The sequence below is a fragment of the Apostichopus japonicus genome, chromosome 7, assembly GCF_037975245.1.
Source record: "Apostichopus japonicus isolate 1M-3 chromosome 7, ASM3797524v1, whole genome shotgun sequence".
Taxonomy (NCBI): domain Eukaryota; kingdom Metazoa; phylum Echinodermata; class Holothuroidea; order Aspidochirotida; family Stichopodidae; genus Apostichopus; species Apostichopus japonicus.
The window spans coordinates 20,575,512-20,598,204 of record NC_092567.1 but is presented as its reverse complement, the minus strand read 5'-3'; the positions used below and the strand labels follow the sequence as shown (position 1 = coordinate 20,598,204).

At 37.4% G+C, this 22,693-nt stretch overlaps 1 protein-coding gene across 1 annotated transcript in view; it reads right to left on the bottom strand.

Annotated features, from left to right (window-relative positions):
* Positions 1 to 1,899: 1,899 nt before the first annotated feature.
* Positions 1,900 to 22,693, bottom strand: part of LOC139969691 (uncharacterized) — a 33,528-nt gene continuing 12,734 nt past the window's right edge. The window contains exons 12-24 of the mRNA XM_071974839.1: positions 19,414 to 21,264; positions 18,227 to 18,521; positions 17,399 to 17,557; positions 15,950 to 16,776; positions 14,621 to 14,750; positions 13,881 to 14,051; positions 13,207 to 13,332; positions 12,266 to 12,483; positions 10,565 to 11,222; positions 9,329 to 9,437; positions 8,766 to 8,848; positions 7,887 to 7,951; positions 1,900 to 6,641 (exon numbers count right to left, since the gene is read on the bottom strand). Coding sequence (XP_071830940.1) covers positions 6,583 to 6,641; positions 7,887 to 7,951; positions 8,766 to 8,848; positions 9,329 to 9,437; positions 10,565 to 11,222; positions 12,266 to 12,483; positions 13,207 to 13,332; positions 13,881 to 14,051; positions 14,621 to 14,750; positions 15,950 to 16,776; positions 17,399 to 17,557; positions 18,227 to 18,521; positions 19,414 to 21,264 — 4,751 coding nt within the window. The 3' untranslated portion in view covers positions 1,900 to 6,582. The remainder of the gene's footprint in view (positions 6,642 to 7,886; positions 7,952 to 8,765; positions 8,849 to 9,328; positions 9,438 to 10,564; positions 11,223 to 12,265; positions 12,484 to 13,206; positions 13,333 to 13,880; positions 14,052 to 14,620; positions 14,751 to 15,949; positions 16,777 to 17,398; positions 17,558 to 18,226; positions 18,522 to 19,413; positions 21,265 to 22,693) is intronic.

Below are 22,693 nucleotides of genomic sequence, written 5' to 3'. Positions count from 1 at the left end.
TTGAGTTTGAGTGACATTCAAGTTTGTGGGATGCCAACTTTTTTTCTGAATTTTGGGATTAAATGATGAATTGATCCTGCAGTAGAAGAAAAAAAGGCAGATGCACGGTTGCAACCAAATAAATTTCTCAGTTAAAAATTGAGGGGGTATTGCTACTATATATCATGTATGAATATGACATAATTTGGTTAAAAAACATAAAGTCATGGAAAACGCAACGTTAAAGCGAACATTCAATACGGTAGCCATAAGAGTTGCAACAAGTGGGATGGTGCATAGTGGTGTGGCCTCACTTTTGAAAGTTGGGGTAAAAGTTATCCTTGCCTACCCACTTTCCTAAGTGCATGATGAATGCATGATGAATGCATGATGAAAGCATGATGAATGCATGATGAATGCGTGATGAATGTATGGTGAATGCTAAGTGCATGGGTGCACGTTGAATGTTGCTGGACAATTCAGCTGTGTCCTTCGAATTAAGCAAACTGAAGGATTACCGGGTAATCAAATGATCTCTTTTTAGGTTCATACTGCTAGCCTAACACAAAATCCTTGCAGTATCTCTTACTGGAGCATATGCATAACCTATTGGCAGATACACCGAAATAGCCTTTTCCAAATGCGCTAGCGTTACACGAATGCTAAAATTGCCCGCTTAAGTCATCTCTTGGTCACCTAGTACAAAACATAACACTTTTCAGGTGTGAAAAATTCTCCAACCTGCCGGTCTTCTACGCCCCATTAAGAAACAAAGTCTCCACTGCTTTAGGCAAAGCAAAATACTGAGAAACAAATCAGATAATTTGAAAATGGGATCGTGATAAAGACAAACCTTATTAAGCGAGAAAAAAAAAATTATCCACGTTTGAACCATTCAATTGAAACCAAGACATATATATATATACAGCCAAAGCAAGGATCGCGTGCAATTTACACAAGCTTATCGTGGTATCTCCATGATTTTCCCCATTAGATCGAAATAAATCCGCCTAAGGGAGCAAGAGAAGGGGGGGGGGTGACCATAAAAAAAATAAGGAAACGGAAAGGCCGGAGAAAGAAAGCACGTTGGCATAGATTTTAAAGATAAATGAACGAAATCAAACTCTCTGTTTATTTGTTTCTTCAATCGTATCTTGAAGTGCATCGATGGAGGTAGACATATATTTGGTCTCAAAGTGGGGGTAATTTAAGCATTTCTTTTATATTTAGACATGTGAATAGTATAGCCTTAGATAGATAGATCAGCACATGAATCTCGTCCTTCGTAAGTGAAGAGTTTTTTAGGTCATGGAAATAAATCGGTGTAGGCAATCATCTTTTATATACTGTTAAAACTTCACCGTAGAAAGAGTGAGGTGAATGACGTAAGTACAAAGTGTGCTATATATAGTTATCCGATTGGTTGTTGAGTAACTTTATACATGACAACTCGTTTTGTTTTATTGGGACAAATAGTTTAGAGACCACATTGACACACAACTCTATATATACTTAATCAAACTTCGGTTAAGTTTTCAAAACTTATGTCTTGGGGTCTCGGACTCTCCAGTATAATTCCTAGACATTGACAAAAACAAAATAATACATAATAATGTCAGAGTCGCCAAAAAGAGTTTCAGATTGGTGCGGCCAGACCCTGGGCGATCCAGGGTGGTCGTTTGGAAGAGAAGGGGGAAGGGGTAAGGTGTAAAATGATATGTTACCGATATGCGTCCTAGGCGAGGATGCTGCTCCGTGCGGGTGGGGTGTGGAACTCTCTTCAATCCCCTGCTTAGTCTGGCCTTAACGAGGGGAGGGGGAGGGGGCAGGGGGAACCTAGGCAGGACCAAAAGAGCCGAGAGAGTAGGAAGAAGAAAGGACGAAAAAAATAAAGGAGAGATATTGCATAAACAATAATAGTCAAAGTAAAATTTCGAAATTTATTCGTCAATGCTCGTATAAAGTATAAAATAAAATCATGATATTAAAAATAAAATGTCCAAATGAAAGCGGATGATGATAAATAATAAAATAATACATTCATTAATTCTTGAATATTCATTAATTATAAAAAAAAAATCAACCAGTTGGGACAATTTCCTAATGCTAATACCTCTCTAAACTGTACTCCAATATCATGGTCCTCAAAGCATGCACTGGTATTGACAGTACAAACAGTTCCTAACCTTGATCTGATAGAAAACATGATATTCATAATACTGCTCGTACTGACAATACAAGTGCTCTGAAGCGGGACATGACACTACAGTATAGAAAAAAAAACACTTGTCCCAACTGGGTGAGTGAAATATTCATGATGATGGAAAACTATGGAATTTGCATTGTTAGATAGTTGACTGACTTGAATATCATAATACATGAATCTTATCTATAAAATTATATTGCAAACTTAAATCTGTACACACAACCCGCTATTTGCCTATTTGCCGTTGGTCATCAGTTTCCGGTCATTTAACCATACCTACCATGCTATGCTCAAAATACAAACATAATTAAACGCTTGCTCCTAGATTTTTTTCCGTTACAAATTAACCTTGCAACTACTAAAACAGAAAAAAATTTCAATTTGATTCTTTCAATTTTAATTCAGCTCCTGTGGATGACTTTATTAGCTTTATACATAACAAAAGTAAAAAAACAGGCATTTATTGGAAAGTTTTCCCTTTTTATAACAGGCCACACCAATTTTTTGTTTGTTTTTTGTTGTTGTAACTTTTCCACCGTATCTAAAGAGATTCTTCCTAACTTGGTTATAACTGGTCAAACATATTAAAGAAAAAACTTTATTTGCCACATTCATCCACATTTTCTGACTTTTCGATCCTGTATTGTGAATATTGAGATTACGACTTATCAAGCAGTTTAATAACAATGCACAACCTCCCCCACCCCCCTCCTCTATCCCCACCCCCAAATAATAACATTTTTAACTCTTCATGTAGTCAATCTTTCCTAGGACTCTTTTATTAAATAGACAACAACTCACAATCTCATTTTTTATCTTTCTTATCAAATTCCATTATTCATTTCTAATTTTTCTCTTAATGTTTATTTTTCAATTTTTTTGCTTATAATATGTTTCATCATAATAATAATGCACATTTGTCAGAAGTAATTTAAGTTAAAAATTCCAACAATTCTTGTCCTTGAGAACCCATTAACTCGCCGGTGTTTACTGCATAAACAAATATAATTTGTGAAGCTTAATGTGGGTTCTATGTTGTACTTAGCTAACTGTGGTATAATATTAGCAAAATTCATCCCTTTTTCTTTCTGTTGATTTTATTTAAATAATTTACACACTGGTATAGTTCATTCAACTTGTCTGACTTTATCATCTGCATTTGGAGTTTTTGCCTTCAAGTTCAACTTTGCTAGACTGCTAAGGCGGCGGAAGAGGGGTTCAATCTGAGAATGGGTGGAGGGGAAGGGGAGGGGGGGAGAGGTGATACGTGTTAGCACCCCCCCCCAAATCACCTCGAAACTTCCCGACAAAATTAGACCAAAATACCCAATAACAATTTCAACAATGAAACTGACAATGTAACTATTAGTTAATACAATAGCTATTCAATTTTTTCCTATGAAACCCCCAACCCCTTCCTCCCCGTTCCCCCTCATTTTAGTCCTATCAGGCACAGGAATTTTCGAAAAAGTGTACCAAAAAAACACAGTTTGTTTAACATGAGAAAACAGAAATAAAATAACCTGTACACTAGTAGCAGAAAACATCCGTTTTCTTTATTCAAGGAAAACAAAGTTGCAAAATTGTTATGCCTCAAAGCAAAACCAACAATATATATAACTACGTCAGGGTTTGTTTGTCTTTTGTGGGGGGTCTCTCTTGGAAAGATTTGTTGTGAAGTTTACAGATATATTTTTAACTTACTAAAACGACTTACTATCAGAAGACGCTTGAGGGGAGCTCATTGCGTAGTAGACTTTTGACTTAGCTTAATTATTATTTTTGGCTAGCGGATTTCTCCGAAGTGACAGCGGTTAGTAGTTTATTTGGTGACCCTACAGGGTTGTTCTTTAAATGTTTAAAAAAAAAAACCTCGAGTTGAGACTTCCAATAAACGGAAGCACTTTTATATTTCTGGTTAGTTGGATTTACGTGTCTCCAGTTTTGATTACGATTACCATGATGGTAAAACCAAAACAATGTCTTGTACTGAAAACATAAGACAAATTAAAATTAAAACAAAGATATTATCTTACGTGAGAAATGGTGATTAGTATTAAGTTATACCCGAAGAGCTGAAAGCATTTGGAATGTGATGCTCCACACAACCCCCTCCTCAGTTTTTGGAACAAATACCCCCCCTCCCCGCCCACCCCACTCCTCAAGGTACCGAAATACAAATGAGCTTTGAGTAATACTTCAATGATGTATCATGATACATCGGCACCACATTCCAATAATAAAATTCAACATTAGCACCGTAATAGAAAATCCTTTCCAACCCTTAAATGGAAAAATTGTATATATTGCTCTTGGTTGTACCCATGAAACTCTTCTCCAAAAGCCGACATCTTTTCAAATCCTGACGATGTCTTCCAAACCATTAGTGTTCAATTGAGGGTAAATGCTTCACATAAGCTAATTTGTCAGTTTTTTTTAAACTTTTAGTTGAACTCTGCCATTGTGACAACATATATATATATATGGACAGGTCTCTTATAACTTCACAGCACCGTCAAAAGAGTTACATGAGATTCGCCTGAAAAGTTTATGCCCTACAGGATAAATGTCAGGCATCTATAAGAAAACTGATAACAGATCTCTTCAACAACAGGCTTTAAATTAAGTAGATATTTTGTGATAAAACCAAATAGCCCAGATTTAAAGGTTAAGATTTTCCGTTATCTTTGAACAATCTCGTCTAAATTTACAAGTGCCCCTCTGACCCATAATATATACAAGCATGGACAGTTTAGCTAGATGATAGCATAGATAAGGAGGGTGTTGGTTAATAGGGGGGAGGTGGAGGGGAGGGGTTAGTATGCGATAGAACTGACATGCTATCAGGGAGGCGAAAACTACTAAATGAAGTTCAGAGCTATTTAAAAGAATCTAAGCAACACAAGGTTTGCTTTCTACCTAAATAGGGTACTTTTTCTTTTGTCTCCATTTCGTTTTTGTAGTTTTCTGCTCCTTCTTTTACAAAACTTGTTTGACCAAAGTTACTAATTAGAAAATAAAAAGAACATCTCTCCTAGAACTAAGCCCAACTGACCTTTATCATTTTGCATAAGAAAATGCTATCAGATGAAACAACTGTTGCTCTTACAGGTTATGCGACATCTAAGCACAAATTAATTTATTTTAGTGATACAGTTAAAAAAACCCAACTTGTTGATGATAATATTCAACTCTTCCATTTTTTTTTACGTAACAAACGAAGTTGAAAATGCTCACAATTCCACTTAGACCAACAGATCCACGTAGACAGGATTGTAATTATTCTCAAACATTTTGGCCAAGTAATATCCATTCCAAAAAGCCATTAGTAAATTTCATTTTTTTGGGGCTTAAAAACCTTTTGGCTATTGAGAGGTAACCTCTTTCCTAACAAAACGGTTTCTAATCTCCCAAAATGTTTGCCAAGTACCTCCATCAGATATTTTCCAAGATATTTCCCTGATAGATGTATACAAAATATTTTATCCGGTTGCAGTTTGCCGATAAAAATGGTCGGTACGCAAAAAACTACCAGTAGCGAGAAAATTACCCTGTTGGATGGATTGAAACATTTTCAAAGTGTCGTTAAAGCAACGTTCCGATGGCTGAAATGTTACAGTTATTTATATGGTAGAGAAAACTACTCCATACTGTTTCGGTGAAAATTGCATTTCGATATCTGGTCCATACTTCAAGATATGGCTGATTGAATGTAATCTATTTTGACTACGCTAAAGTTTGGTGTGATCATGGCATATGTCTTTTTTTCAAATATTTACTTTTCCATTTATAATCGTTTTATCGATTTATGATACATTTTCAAATGTTTTGCTTAATAGAGATCAAAGTTCACTGTACTTAGTATTTCATCAAAAGGTGCAACTTGTTTGTAGATATAATACTTTCCTCTGTAGACAAAATGATTTTCAATATTTCAACATGGGAGTTTTAGCTCATTGGTTAACGCCGGTGCCTTTCAATCATAAGGTCCCGAGTTCGAGTCACTCCAAGATGAATGTATGTCGTCCAGTTACAGAGTTGTTGACAATTAACAATTCATAATCATGGACGTTAAATATGAATCTAAGAGACTGACTTCGGTCAGCTTGGGGCTTTGATAAGCCAATGATGGCTTCTTCGCGAGTTCCTGCTTGCAGGAGGATCTAAAATACATACTTACATACATATTTAAAGAAAGAAGAAAAAAAAAATTACCACAATGAAATCATTCACACTTGTGTTGCCAGATGCAAAATATCACCGAAATTGAAACATATCATATCTTTGCCAAGATACAATAATGCTACAAGGATGTGGTTTAGACCTACAGATGCAGAGAACACGTCCAACAGTCGTATTACCGGCAACGACGATCATCTACATCCAATGTCGGCTTTTTAAGTCTTGCAAACGATGCAAGCTTCGCCAGAGCTGCAATCTCGGTGATAAATGTGACCTGAAAAAGTGAAAATTATGGATCATCGAAAAAATACAAAAACGATAGAAAAAAAGATACAGAATGTGAAACTTCATAATTATTATGGTTTCTCTAAAAAGAAGACACAAACATACCATCATTAATGGTTAATATCTAATAGTGATATATATATATGTCATGACAAACTCTCCCCCCCCCCCCTCAAAAAAAAAAAAAAAAACAGCTATAAGACCAATCTAACTTCGTTTGAAAGCTATAATAGATTTTACGTTCACTGCAAACGGGAGGCTGAAGACTTGTTTCAGTCTAAAAATAATATATCTTTGAGCCAAATCGGCTTCAATTTTTTAAGAAATATTTCTTAATGTCTTTCTTAATATTAGTTAAAATAAAAGGAAAGTTTACCTCCTGTCATAGAGAATGGATCGATATTGCAATTACATCATCTAAATTATTGAAGCTCTTACATGACCTAATGATTGCTTTCAATGTCAATATTCTATTTTGGAAATATGAAAACAAAATTTAAAAAAAAACGACATTTTTTTACACAACAAACAGTTTCATAATGCTCGCGATTCCACTAAGAGCAACAAATTGACGTAGATGAGAGCTAATTATTCTAAAATTATAATAATTTTATAATTTCATATGACGTTGGTGACGCTAGCCACATTGTTAATAATTCTGTTTTGGAAATGTGAAACGAAACACATAGAGAAAGTTACAGGTTTAGAGATCTTAGTGGCACTACACACATTTATAAGATTTAAACAATTATGACAGTTCCCTGCAGATATGAACTTTAAGCTATGCTCACCAGAAATATTGTACCGACCATTGACCCACGGTAATACCCCCATATTTGAAATGAAACGAATCACTTTGCACATATAGTTTTGTGAATTTATGATCTTGTTGTCCATCCAGTTGAGGTAAAAATTAATGTAAAACTGTCATATTTGGATAGAATTGAAAAAGAGATTTTTATGAAAATTCTGTAACCACAGGCATCTTTTTTTGAGGCAACCTTATCAGCAGAAGATCTGAACAGTGGGTTTGAGATTTTACTCAACAACTAGAGGTGCGGGGATGGGGAGGGAGGGGGTGACGAGCAGGGGAGTTATTAAGACAAAGAAGATTCAGTCCAATCAAGATGGATATTGTATATCTGTCCTTGTTAGCATTGAATAATCAGAATTCAAATAAAATTCATCCGGAATAATAAATTATCCTGCTGTGAGAAATCCAATGTCTACTCACCACAGGGATAAACATAGAGGTTTGACTTGAAAGATTGCAAAGACCAGCCACACATTTGGCAATCACTGTGGGAATCGAGAAAAGAGATAAATATATCAAGTTTATTTACCTGGGAATCGGTGAATATGTAACGGCAATATATGCTGCACGGATATACACATTATGTATCTAAGGTATAAAAATTGAGTACAACCATTTTATGGCAAGTGAATGTACTAAGGTTGAACCATTCAATTATAAAAAAGTTTCCTGGAACATTGTATTGAAGATTGTGTTGCTTTAACCACTCAGCCACTCAGGGGCATTGACCTGGGTGGCAGAGATGCAGGGATGTGGAGGGGGTGGGACAGGAGGGGGGGGGAGAAGTTATCACTCTGTATCGTCACAGAGCTTGTATTTTTATCCTATTTCACTAGAAATTCAACAAACCTTTTATAAAATTATTATGGCTGAAGGTTAAAGCTGTTTCCACACAGTGAAATCAGAAAGAAACAATGTTACACTCTTATTTACTCAAAAGAGCTATTTATATCATTTTTATTAAAAATCATAACACAGCAAAATACTGTAGCATATTACTATACCATCATTTTGGTGTCCTTACAAATTAGTAATTTAAAGGTCTGCCGTATAGACCGCAACTATAGCACACTATCATGAAAAAGTTTCTTGAGATTACATAATTGACCTGCCTTGGTCGTAAAATGACCTCTTTTTACCAATTAGTCTGCAACGCCTGCCACATATTTTATTATTATTTTTATTATTATGTTTTATTTTTTATATCTGGACAATCTCTGGCCCTCATTTGTGCCCCAGATAGTCCCAAAAGTTTCAGGTCTACATTTATATATAGGCTATTAACAATGGTAGTTTTACCTGTTAAGATTAACAGATCTTCCCCAGTGTATCTTTTGATATTCTTGTGAATGAGCAGGGAACCACCTGTCAGTCTCAACAGGCTGTAAACCAAACAAATAAAAGCAATGATGAAACACCCCCCAAAAATATAATTAAAAATACAACAAAAGAATGGTTGAAGACAATAGGATGGCTTAAAACAAAAGATTGTTCAACTCAAAACAATGTTATGATTGAAATGCATAGAACAGCTAGTGCTTTGCTTACAATGTAACATCTTCCATATGTAAGCAGATTTAAACACAAAATACTATTAGCTTATTGAATTACTAATGTGAAAACAGATGATTAAATACCCTTTGACTGAAAACAATATCATCACACACGTATATCATATGACCGATTAGTGTCTTAAAATAATTGCCTTGGATCCTTAGTCGGGCAAAGTTATCTTAAATTTATTTTAAATTGCACGATATTAAAGAGCTCATCTACATGGTATGTAACTCTTTAAGATATTAAAATTCATATGAGAAAGCTAGCGCAAGTCGAGAAAATAAAAAGTTTCCATTATTTTTTACCAATGACGGCATTTGTGCCATCTCGGCTTCCAGGTATTCGTGTAAGAGAGGGTGCACTGTTCTACGATGGGCCTCCGTCACTCTCTCACCTTCCTGTCCCTTTGCGGTGCTGAAAAATTGATTAAAATGAAAAAAAGAGAGACATTTACAGAAGGGAATACCAACTCAGAAATTCACCGTGAAAGCAACAGGATCTGCATAATTACAAAAAACTCCTCCATTATGCTTTCAAAGTTTTCACATAGTAATGACAGAATTACTAAGAGTTTCTCCCCCCCCCCCCCCGATTAAAAAAAAAATGACTTAAACTAGCTGTCTCGAAATTAAGTTTGAGCCTCCAAAATTCTGAGAGGTGTACAAAACCCTCCAAGTCTTCACAGATGTAGAAGTATCAAATGATGCAGTCTCTATGTTTAAGAGAGAATATTTTAAAAGTGTGAATGTTCGAAGAAATAAGTCTCTATTTTGAGATCTTCTTCAAATATCATACTGTATTTTGTTTAGGGGGGGGGAGGTAATTTTTAAATAATTAAAATGAAAAATTTCTGCTTAATGTTGTGCTACAATGTTTGCACTTCTTTTGTCTTGTTTTCATTGTTAACCTCCGCGGCTAATCTTCGAGGTGAGCGCTATTGATTTTTTCCCCCTCTATAAATGCATCAACTAGCAAGTTATACGGTCATAATGTTCGCTAGCTTCAAACAGGTACCAGGATAATACTAGAGGTTGTGTCATAAGGCATACATAGACAACATAAATTCCATGTTGAATGTTTCACCTCAAACTTTCTCTGCCTCTGAAGTATTCAATAGACCAGTCCTTTTCATAATCTTTGGCACCTTTTCTTTTCATTTATCATTGACATACTACCGGTACCCTGGCCGAGTATATAAAGGTAGTGGCATTTGAAGCAATGAGGCTTAGCAGTCTGGAGGTTCCAGGTTCGATACCCGGTCAGGTCATAGTAAGGTGGGTTTTTCATCCAAGAGCAATCTAGGCTTTTCGCACCCGAAATAATATTCTAAATTGCAAAGATTCCAAATTTGAGTTAAAATGTTGAATTGGAAGCTGCCCGACGTGTAAGTTGTAATCCATAAGCCCTTGCGGTTTCTCCCACATTTGTAGTTGCTTCAGCAATGTAAAAATAACTGCTGATTATTTTATCATTATTTTTATTACAACTATATGAACACAAACAGTACCTGTGATACTTTTATTTACATGTTCCATTCTTACCTTTCCTTAGCATCCACACTCGCCCTCTGTAAACACTTCCTGAAAAATTCTGCAGTGAGAGCACCGTTTGGAATATCGTAAGCTTGTAACACCTTCAGGGTGTGTCCCGGGCCAACGCTTCCCAACAGCAGGCCGGCTATGTGCTCCCAAGAGAAGAGCGATTTCGGCTGGATCATCCGGTCGAGAGAACTGTCACCACTGGCTAAGATCTGGTCATGTGACTCACCAGTCGAGTCAGTACGGAATGTCGATTTGAATTCCTCCCCTACGTGTCCGTTAGCTTCATGACGGCTTGCCGATTCGGGGATAGCACATTCCTCGGTACATAATATGTCCGGATTATTATTAGTCGTTGAACCTGCAGGATGACAAATTTTAATCTCATGTGATTTGTCACCTGACTGTACCTCCTCTTGAAAAAGTACTTTGGTATAGTTTTCCTCCATTATCAGATTTGAATAACTGTCCCTCGGATCACATGACACCTCTCTGGAAACAATCGCCGAAGAAGAGGTAACAGTGTCTTTTCTCTCTGATGATTTCTTCCGGCAATCCAGGCAGAGATCCTCGGACGTCAGAGAGGTCTGAAGTACGGATGAGTACGACTGCAGGAAACCGAGCACTTGATGCCACTCGATAAAACTCTGAGGATAAATTCCTTTTTCCGTCCGTGAAGGTCAGAAAAGGAAAGAAAAGTTCATTGTACTTCTACCTCTGTCTCGACAGGACAGTGAAAGTTAAATATACATCGCAATGTAGACACTGGTGTAACTTGAGCTTTCCACAGAGGACAGAGATCGGGGCTGCATGGTGGGTACAAAGAACTTGAGAGGGGAGAGGGTGAGGCAACGTTTGGTCTTAATATATCTACTTAATTTGTGTCTAGGTGTGCTTTTTCCTTCTTCTCTATTCTTGCTCTTCCTATACCTAGGGTGGCCATTATCAAATTTCCAAAGAAGAGGACATTGCATATGTAGTAAAAGGTAACCATATATATATATATATATATATATATATATATATATATATATATATATATATATATATATATATATATATATATATATATATATATATATATATAATTGAAAACGTAATGAGAAGGAAAATCCAGAACAGTGAAAAAACTTCCAGCCTCCACCGGGATTCGATTGCGCGCCTCCCGCTTTATATGCGGATACCCTAACCACTAGGCTATGGATATATATATATATGTACATAATTATACATATATATATATATATATATATATATATACCTACATATATATATATATATATTGTATACAGTGCATTTATTAAAAAATTGATAACATTTTAATGCTATTGCAAAAACAACAAATGCAAACAACTGCCTATATAAATCCAGCCAAAACCTATGGTACGTATACGCTATTGGTCATTATGGCCTTCAGTTCCCACTGTTTTAAGTATAACCGTGGTAATTTTTATATAAGTTTCTTAGTCATACCCGAAGACGGAGGACAGATTGCTCAGTAGCTGGTCACCCTACCTACAGTATAGACCTCCACTACAGCTCATCCTTGGCTTTAGCCATCATTGTATTGTCATACCTGTTACCACTCTTATACTTGGTATATATTTGGTCTTTCCAATGCTTTCAAGAAATGATCAGGATTACTCAACAACAACAACAACAAAATTACGAAAATCAATCAATATTAGATTTTAAATATTTTACCTGTTGTTTCATCAAGTAGGCTTAGGTCAGCGAGTTTCAAGACTAGGCTCAATGCTGCTTTCCTTTGACCTTTGACCTTGTGTAATTTTATCACTCCTGACCAGTAACCATAGCGATAACAATCATTCAACATATCCTGTAAATATTCCTCAGGTTTTGAGTTGTTCAGAATATTCTCCATGATATCTTGCTTCGACCAGAGGCTGTGAGACATCGGGCTATCATAAATCGAAAGATGAAGACTTAATTAAGAGGATATTTCCGACGGATGGAGTTTGCTCGCCCATAGTCAAAATCAATTTTTGGCATCTTGCATAGGTTAACCCATATTCTCGTAGCATTTTGCCATGTTTGCATGTAAGCGAAATGAATATTTGTAAATTTGGTAAATATTTTCTTTAATGCATCTGGCAATCAGTGGTGTGATTGATGTCATCATGTAAAATTAAGCTGTCAATTCGGTCTTTTCTTTAAATATCTAAACCATGTATCCATTGAAAAAAATATTTCGATATAATTCTAAAATACAAGGACCATTTGTGGTAAAATAGTCAAAATAATCTTTCATTTGAATTTGATACAACCAAAGGGCAGATGATTCAGGGAAGAGGAGGTTTCCCTGTTTTTGAAAACTTCTGCCTGACTATATATTAATGACAAAGGTACAGTAATTATGATCATAACATAGTACACGTCTAAGAATTTGAGCATGCTTTTACATTTCCCAATGTTTTCTTATGCACCACAATTTCAGAAGAATCTTAAGTGTATTGACACTTGCTTCCAGAGTTCCTTACGATCCCCCCCACCCATTCCTCCCCACCCCCTCCCCTCCACTCTCCCCGTCTCCTTGAGAATTCAATCCTGGACCCACTACGGCAACAGTTAGCTGCGAAGATGATAAAGAGTACATAAATTTTCCATAAAATCGGATGGCTTACATCGGTTCTGTTTTGCAAGCGGCACACTCGAGCTTCGATCGAGGGGGATGGCTCTGAGCTAGGGTGATTGAAAGAAGAAACCCACGAAGCGAGACATCCTTCAAGTCATTCACAAAGAAAGACGTCCTGTGGAAGAAATTTGGTTGAGTACAGTTTATGAAACCGATAACATGACTGAAGAGGTAAAAGTGAAACAGTAATGGCCCCCATCAAGGATTTTTTAAAATTTTTTATTATTGATCAAAATGTTGTATGGAGCTTTGATCTTTTTCAAATATCAACTTTAAAAATCAAAACTTTCCAGTGAAGCGTAGGAAAACCGTTCCTTGGTGTGTTAACAATGGTGATAATAACTCTGTGGTCTTGCATGGGTCAATTATCCTTATGGGTTGTTATCATCAATGTCACTGCCTTAATGCCCTAATCCCTGGATGAAAATATATCAAACTTGCTCAGCTGTAGTCTACACTGCGGATGGATGGTTGAGTTGTGTTTGGTCGCATGAATTTGTGCGGTGATGCGCAGCTGGTCTGAATCCACATTAAGAGGTATAGACATGGATATGCCTCATAACGGCAGAGAGTAAACCCAGGAAATTATTATGGATAATGGCAGAGAGTGAAATCAGGAAACAAGTACGCAAGACAAATCAACTCGAGAAATACCACACCAACCTGCTTCCTTTGTGGACTATATTCATCACCATGGTAACGTAGGACATGATCTTGTCTTGGTAATGCTCTGTGTCCTTCAGCAGGTGGATGGCCTCCCAGAATCTGATGTAAGGGTAGCACTGGTGTAAAATATGACTCATATCAACCTTGACTGTTGGAAGTTCTTGGATTCTGCAGGAGCCAAAAAAAAAGAAGAACAAATTACAAACGAGTTCAAAAATGAAAAGAACACCCCCGCCCCCTCATATTTTCTTGGCAAATTAATGTATATTGTATAGCCCTCACACTGCCCCTTTGTTACTTGCCCTTATTTATATAATTATATAAATATAATAATACTGTGGCGGGATGGACAGAATTCCAAAACAAACTTAACCTGTGCTGTAGGATATATTACACAAACAAGATCCCACCCAGTATTGTATATGCAGAGCACACTGCAGTATTCAGTATTACATAGAGGGGTATCGCCCTGGGGGCGTTGGAGCCAACCCCCATGAAAAGAATTGAGGGGATTCCTCCCTGTCCCCCAGAAGAAAAAATTATAAAATATTTAGGTATCAAATGGTGCTTTCTGAGGCATCTTTAGACTATAAATTAGGTCTTTAACTAAGTCTAAATGCAAGGTAGTACAAAAGAACTACTTTGGTTTTTTGTATGAGATTCAAAAGGGTGCCTGAGTGTACATTCACAAAACAAATTGCTATAACATAAATAGTTCCACGAAAATATTGTTGAACCTCTTAAGGCAAGCCAAAGTCAGCACTGGTTTCTCCCTTAGAACGTCTTTAACCTCTCTCACAACATCATCAATCGTCTCCTGCCTCACGTCAAGAAGTTTAGTCCAGACTTGGTCCTCCGATGTTGCTTCTGAGCCAAATGAAAAAGACAAACCAATTTAGTTTTATTGCAAAGAGAATACAACAAAATAAAAATAAATAAATAAATAAATAAATAAATAAATAAATAAATAAATAAATAAATAAATAAATAAATAATAAATAAATAAATGATGTAGGTGCTTCAAAAAACACTACGAACGATCATCGGTACTATCCAAGAAATTGGGCAATCTGTTCCAGATTTGAATTTAGAAAGATCCTGAATATCAAAGCCTGCAAATGATATTAACCGACTGGAACTGTTTATCTCAAACATGGTTTTTTTTCCTCAATAAAGTGATAATTAAAGGGGTATTTCGGTGGCAGACAAACTAAGATTAATCTCCAACAGAAAAAGGCATACACGCTGTCGAAAACTTCATTCCTGTAAACTCATAATATAGTTGATTTAAATTATACTGACTTTAAACTGGTTTAACCCTTGACCCTTCTACGGAGTGGATCACAGTGGGTGGTCTGGTCATGTCATCTCGGTAGATGTTCTTCAAAAGCTTTTCTTTCCTATTATCATCTTTTTGTTGGTTTTTTTCTTGTAATGTGATACATTTTGGAATGTTTGCTTAGCAGTCAATGTTCTCTGTTTTTAGAATTTCATCAAAATGGCAAATTTTTTTCTTGAAAGGAATACTATATTTTCCTTCTGTGAATAAGTGAGCTAAATAATATTTTTGTTTAAAAGCAATCAACTTCATATCACCAGATGCTGATCCCTTTATGGCCAAATCTTTATGGCAGCAAAAACTGTGAAACATGAATATTGATAAATATCAGTTAGATAGCTTCAGGATCTTTTACATTCAAAAGTTGAGTGTCAGAAGTACCGTAGAGATAGTATCATCTCTGGGTTGGGGGAGGGGAGAGGGGGGGCGGAACTGAACCCAAAGATATATAACACATGATTTGAACATGTACGACCACATGTGATATCTCTATAGGGTTCTCTTTATTGATGTTAACAGGAATAATGCCTTTGGAAATTTTATGATAACACATAAAATCGATCCTTTCATAATCAGGTTCAGATCGTTTTTATAACGATCATAACATGTACTGCAGCTGGTCTAATGTTGATGTAGAATAACAGAAATACAACATTTTGTTGGTAATTTTTTCAGTCAGTTTTGATTTGCTCTTTAACTCCTTCTCGTTCCTAATAAGATCACTCACCGTCTGCCTCTAACAAACGTTGGAATGTCATCTCCTTGACGACCCATTTATCGATTGCATCCCTGATTTTCAATGCATCTAACAGAGGGTAAAACTGCCAAACAAAATGGCTGGCCTGTCTGTCTTGCTCTTGCTGTATCGCCAAGGTAACGGCATGAGGTGAGGTGGGTGGTGGCTCTGAGGTCGGGCCATCTCGATTGCATTCTGTTAAAGTCTCGGGATTCTGTTCTCGAGGTTCTCGAATAGTTTCGTAAATATCTGATTTAAAGGATTTTTCTCTGGAAGACCGAGTTATCGTATCTGAAATATTCGATTGGTTTTCGGCGACGGGAAGGTCTTTAACGATAAGGCTCCCTTCATCTTCCGTTGTGCCGAGAGTTAGACCGTGACCGCAGTTCGAGATGTTATCGGCGTTCTTTAAATCTATCCTACGTCGATCTTCGTCATCGTTCCCATCGACGTGACAAATTTGATTTTTATCTAGATTCCCTTCTTTCCGCAGTTGATTCTCATCCCTGGCCCCGAACACTTGAAATTCAAAGCAATTTGTGGCGAGTTCTCGACAATCCATAAGTAAGTCTTCGGACATCTGCAACGACTGTATCGCACTCGAGGTGGTTAACGGTGGATTGTTCGTTCCCCGATATCTCAGAGAGTGCACTTCAAGGCTTTCCCGATCACTTTGGCCCTCCGTTAACCTTTCCTGATTCCTGAGATGATTTTCGGTTACAGTTTCAAGTACTTCTTTCATAACTTTCAACCAGATTTTAAGAGTTACCTTGGCAACATGAGAATCAAAGCAAATGGAACTGTCATTCAGCTGAAACCTTTTATGACCAAAAAAAAAATAGAAGACAGAAAAAAGGAGAGAAACTTTCAATAAACAATATTTAGGCATTTTTTTCAACGTCTGTAATTAGAGTAGACGCAAAGACAATAACTGTGACGTCAACCTATATGACAGAGATGAATTGGGTAAATGGCGGGAATCAATATGAAGAAATATATGAAGTGAACTTTTTTTCGAAAAAACTATAAGAACAAGGATATTAACTACTGTTATCTTATTGTACCTTTATTGCATGGGAAAGGAGAAAACAGAAGTGCAACACTTATTAAATTTGCTTTCTCCAACATTTCTCTCAATATTGCTCAGGATATGAATATACACACACCATCAGGAACATGAAGACTGGCAGACAACAATACATGTGTAATGTGCATGAACATTACTAAAACGTGCCTTAATTATACTGGAGCTCAAGTTTTGACAATTATCATCTTCAACTTTGGCAGTCTTGGTAAATTAATGAGAATGGGCATATTTCAAAGCAGGATCGTTGAAAAGCTTCAGACAAAAAAATCTTCTGACCACATAAAATTAGTCCAACTATCAAGAACAGTGAGATCACCATGGAAACAGAATAAATCAACAACTGAGCGACCAACCTGGCTGTTTCTGTCGCTTCCTCTAGAAGTTTTAGTTGCGTAGAGTGAGGAGATATCGTGACCGCAGGAAACTTGTCCTCTCGTTGCGATGAAGAGGAAGAACCATCTGAGCTTCGCAATCTTTTCAGCGGAGAAGTTTTGTTCAACTTTTGTGAAAGACTAAAAGTAAAGGAAAAATGCATGCACTCAGAATATGTCAAAGAATCATCGCATTATAATTTTTTTTTTGCGTTTTTTTGGTTGTTGTTAGTAGCAATTTTAGTTTTGTTTAATTGCCTAAATAAACAAAAGGACACATTGTTTTCAGCTATTCAGCCAATAGTTGGTGGAGGTCTCTATACAGCCATAAATGTCTTTGCAAGTCAGAAGACACAGTGCCTTGTATCCTATCTTACCAACGATCACACCATAATCTCTTTTGATACAACCTAGAGCAGGGGTTCCCTAACGTGAGTCCATCCCAGGGGGTTTGTGAGACGTTTCTGAAAGTCAAAACTAGAGTACTTTTTGTTGAGCTATCTGATATATCACATAATTTAGTGATGTTCAAAAGTCATACCTAAGGACAAACTCTTTTTGTTTTTTTTCATTACAATATTACACTATGAACTTGAACTTTTACGGAGCACTGTTATGCGTATTATAGTATTATAATGACAAAAAGTTGGGGGTTCATGGACAACTTTGACATCCACAGGAGGATCGTGGGGGGATAAAGTTAGGGCAACCCTGACCTAAAGAGTAGCAGGGAAGGAAGACTTCAAGAGAAATTCGGCTGTTTTATTTACTACCATATACCTAAGAACGGGATATTTGATATTGCCTTACCTTCTGGTAACATTCTTAAAAGAATTCCCCATCTTCAACAAGCCATCAGGGGTGTGATGGGTGTTTTTGCTGTTCTCTTCCTTCTCCGTTACGCTGTTCCTCGGTGGGCTGAACTCTCTGTGTTTCGTTGCAAAGTCGACATCAATTTCTTTGGTTGGACTCTGCTTAAAACTGGACGGGAAGATATGTGGTGAGGAACCCTTCAGAGTGGATGATGTCTTGGAGGGACTGGTGGATGGTGCAGGGCTTGTTGGTATCGGTTTTGATGGGGAAGTTTTCGGACCTTTTACTGTCCCTGTGAGGATAAATTTAAATAGCAAAGAGAATTAATTTGGCAAATCCTGATCGACTGACCGACCATCAAAAATTAGCCATGATATTTCTTACGTTGGATCTTATAAAAGCTTTGAATCCTGTTAAGTTTTAATAACAAATCAATACTCCAATGTATTTAATTACCAGCAACCCAAATGGGAAGTTATAGTTCAACTAAAGATTTACTTTGGACCAATATCCAATATACTGAAGGTTAACTATAACCACAAATATGTCACTAATAGTAGGGATTGTCTTAAAATAATACATTGGCTTCCAATTAGATTGTGAATTCAGCATAAGGTCCTCACTTTAGTGTAAAATTAGCTGAACAAAAACGCACTAGACTATCAGAGCAAACTCTAGGTGGAATTTGCCAAGAAGTAACCAGGACATGAAATCCAACAATATCTATCGACCCATATTAAGTTCCATTCACAAGAAGCAAGACATTTGCAGCACAGTCCTTTAGTGTTATGGACCCAAAATGGTGGAACGATTTACCTAACGATATTAAAGAATCTTAATCTGTGGATTCTTTTTACAGGTAAACTTAAATCGCAGGTTAAATGAAAACAAACAGGTTAAATGAAAAGTTTCAGCATACCTCCTATTTCGTACTGTCTATTAGGGATTTTTGTTTCACATTCTTACTGTTATACAGCGCATTCGAAGATTCTTTGATCATGAATAGCGCTTTATAAATATATGGTTTTAAATTTGGATTTAACTAGAATGACATTATACCAGAAAGTTATAACACTGTACTGGTACCTAACACAGTAAACAAATGATGTTGTGAACAGTGAGTGTAAAAGATGAAAGAAGATGAAAAAAGGTTGAACATTTGCTCATGGTTTCCATTCACTTACCAATTTCAACAATCCTTGACTCCCTTCTTGATTTCTTCAGCTTTTTTCTTTTCTCCTTCAAAACCACCGCTTTTGTGTCCTTCCCACTGGACGACAGGACATCCTGCTCCCGGACAGGACTGTCTACAGGAACCACATCTGGAGTCGACTCTTGTGGTACTTGAGCGGGCTCTGAGATGAACACATCTTCATCATCTCGCTGCCTCTCGATCTCTCCCATAGCGACGTCTGTTCCCCCGGCAACGTCCGTCCTCAAGATGGTCTCGTCCCTCTTCAAATCCGTACCGACCGCTGCCACTTCGCCTTTATCACCGTTCTCTGCTGGTTCGGAGGCTAAACTTTCTGATCTTGGACGGAGCATATTTTCCTCACAATTTACAATTTTCTCGTCGTAGATTGCACCGGAGCGAAAAATGTTTTTCACAGCTTTTGTGGAGTCCATGCCGGCATGTGGATCTCTACCATCACGCGAGGATGTCTGCTTGGTAGACAAATCACCTTCCGGACTTAATTCCTCTGGCGTGACATTGTGTTCGTGCTGTATAGCAGTCGTTTCAAGAATCCCTTGTGATTCTGTTTCTTGCGGGTTATGCAAATCGAACGTAGAGGAACCGTCTCTCTCACAAATCGGTTTGTCCGTTTGCAGCAAAGAGTCCGGACAAGAATTATCATCTGCCGAGTTATCTGATGGGTCTTGCTTTATCAACTTTTCCTTCTCTTCTTTCTCATCGGACGGAATGTCGGCCTTGTCATCGGTAACATTCTCTGTATTTCGAGTGACGTTACAGTTTATCTCTCCATTCTTTTCATGTTTGACATGACTAGCACAACTACCGATACTTTCCCCTCTTGCGAGACCCCTCAACTCTTCCTCCTGGGTGGTACAAACTTTCGACGACGATACCCCATTATCGGCAGTTTCGTCTGCTAACGCTGGATCTGCATTTTCACGTGTCGCGTTTGTGTCACTGCTGACCTCTGGTGACCTTTGGCCCTTCATTTTTGTTGTATGACCTGAAGTCTGACCTTTCGAAGGCACTGTTTCACTATCCGTGACTTTATCTACATCATCGGTACCGTCATGCTTCATTTCCATGTCGTTTCTGACCTCTGGTGACCTCTGTCCTATGACCTCTGGTGACCTCTGTCCTATGACTTCTACCGAAGGCTTTGAACTTTGACTTTTCAAAGACAGCAGCACGTTAGTAACTGTTCGATCCACATCTTCTGTGTCTTGATGTCCGGCTTCTGGTGGCCTCTCATCTTCCACTTTGTGAACAGCATCTGTAGTCATCACTGGATCTCCATCCATCTCGTCCTCATCATTAGCACCAAATTCTGAAACGACTACTCCAGAAATATCCTCGCCGGCAGCTCTTTCTAAGTCCTGACCCTGATTGCAACTCTCCGCTCCCGTCAAAGGTATGTGCCCTTCGTCCGAATTCTCGCTTTCGTTTCGCCTCCGTATTACGTGTATGCCCGATTCCAGCCTTACGACATCTCCAGAATCATTGCTACCATGGCTACTCGCCATGGAAACGGTGTCTCCTTGTGTCAGCTCCAGCTCGGACAACATTTCTCTGAACAACTTCACCGAATCCTCCGGTTCGTTTGATTCTTCGAGTCTTTGCAACATGTTTCTCATACTCTGTACAGACAAATGAGTCCTAGAAATTTTTCTCTTGATACAAGTCTGGAAAGTTAAACATATCTGTAAACTTTCCGTCACTCTATTTCTACGAAACAATTTTGCAGCGCACCTGGCGATGCCACAGAGGCTATACTTGCGAATTTGTTGATCGGAATGAAGACAGTAAATGTCCTTTCTGAACAGAGACACGCTTAGAACATCTGCAAGAAGAAAGAAATGAGAGCATTATTATTTACAAAGTGTTTGAATGAAAATATTTGCAATCTAATTTAAGCTCGAAATATCTTCTATTCGATACCGACAGGAGGGAGATTTTGTTTTCTTTAATAAACTACTTTTCTACTACAGAACTTCTGATGGCATTTCTCTAGAAATGAGAGCATTATTATTTATAAAGTGTTGGAATGAAAATATTTGCAATCTAATTTAATCTCGAAATGTCTTAGATTTGATACTAACATGAGAAAGATTTTTTTCTTTTAATAAACTACTTTTCTACTATAGAAAGGCTGTATTGGTAAATGCTAATCTTCAGAGGGGAGATTATAAAGATGGTAAATGCAACCTTCAGAACAACGCGTTGTCTAACATGATATAGGTTTCAAGTGATGGCTCTGAGACAGTTCGCCCGCATCATAGCAGTGCCTTTACACAGGACGGTATAAGGAGCTTCCAAAAGTGTGGGGGGGGGGGCACAACATCAGAGGGGCACTTTCTCATTCCAAAACCACCACTCGTTATGCTATAAACCGATACACACCGGCCATATCACTTAAATATATATGATGTGTTAGTATGCTATCAATTCTATTTATTGAGATTGTTTATTAATAACCGTGCTACAAAAAGATATGGGATGCCATTTTAAAAATAGCATGTACGGACTAAAAATAAATAATTAAAATAAAATATTAAAATTAACAAAGGCTTAAGATATCCAAAAGACAGTCCTTCATCAAAGGGTCATATTTTATTTGCCAGTAGGGCACATTTGCTATTTGGAAAAAGTGGGGGCACGTGCCCCTAGTGGCCCCCGGCTCCTACCCCCCTGAAATTACACCACTCATGGTCTCAACATCAAAAGAGGAAGCGATCTTTCTCCCACACATCTTCACCCTCACACAGATATTTTTTCCTTCACATTGTCTCATTTTCATTTTCTCATTTTTTTTATATTTCTCTGAAGTAACATGTCTGATACATCTTCCTATTCGACATATTTGTTTCTGTTTTCATTTGATGAAGCAAAGAGGCAAGCACAATCAGAGAGAATGAAATGATTGCTCCCTTAAAGGGTGTGAAGACTTGCGCAAAAAGAAACTTCCAATGTCAGTAATCTGACCAAAGTTTCGAATGAGGTGTAACAGAAGTGTTATAGACACCACATTCCATCCCAGAAAATACACACACAGCTTGCTACAGTCGGTAATTAGACACTAGTGTACAGTCAATACATTCAGCTGCGGTCAATACCCACAGCACAGTGTACAAACGATACAGTGATGGACATCTCCGTACCAGCTAAAGATAACAAGGTATCATGTTTCATTACTGTCTGCATTTTGTAGCGACAATAGAATAACTTCACTTGCAAGCAACGGAAAGTTAACTTTTTCACAGAGCGGCACG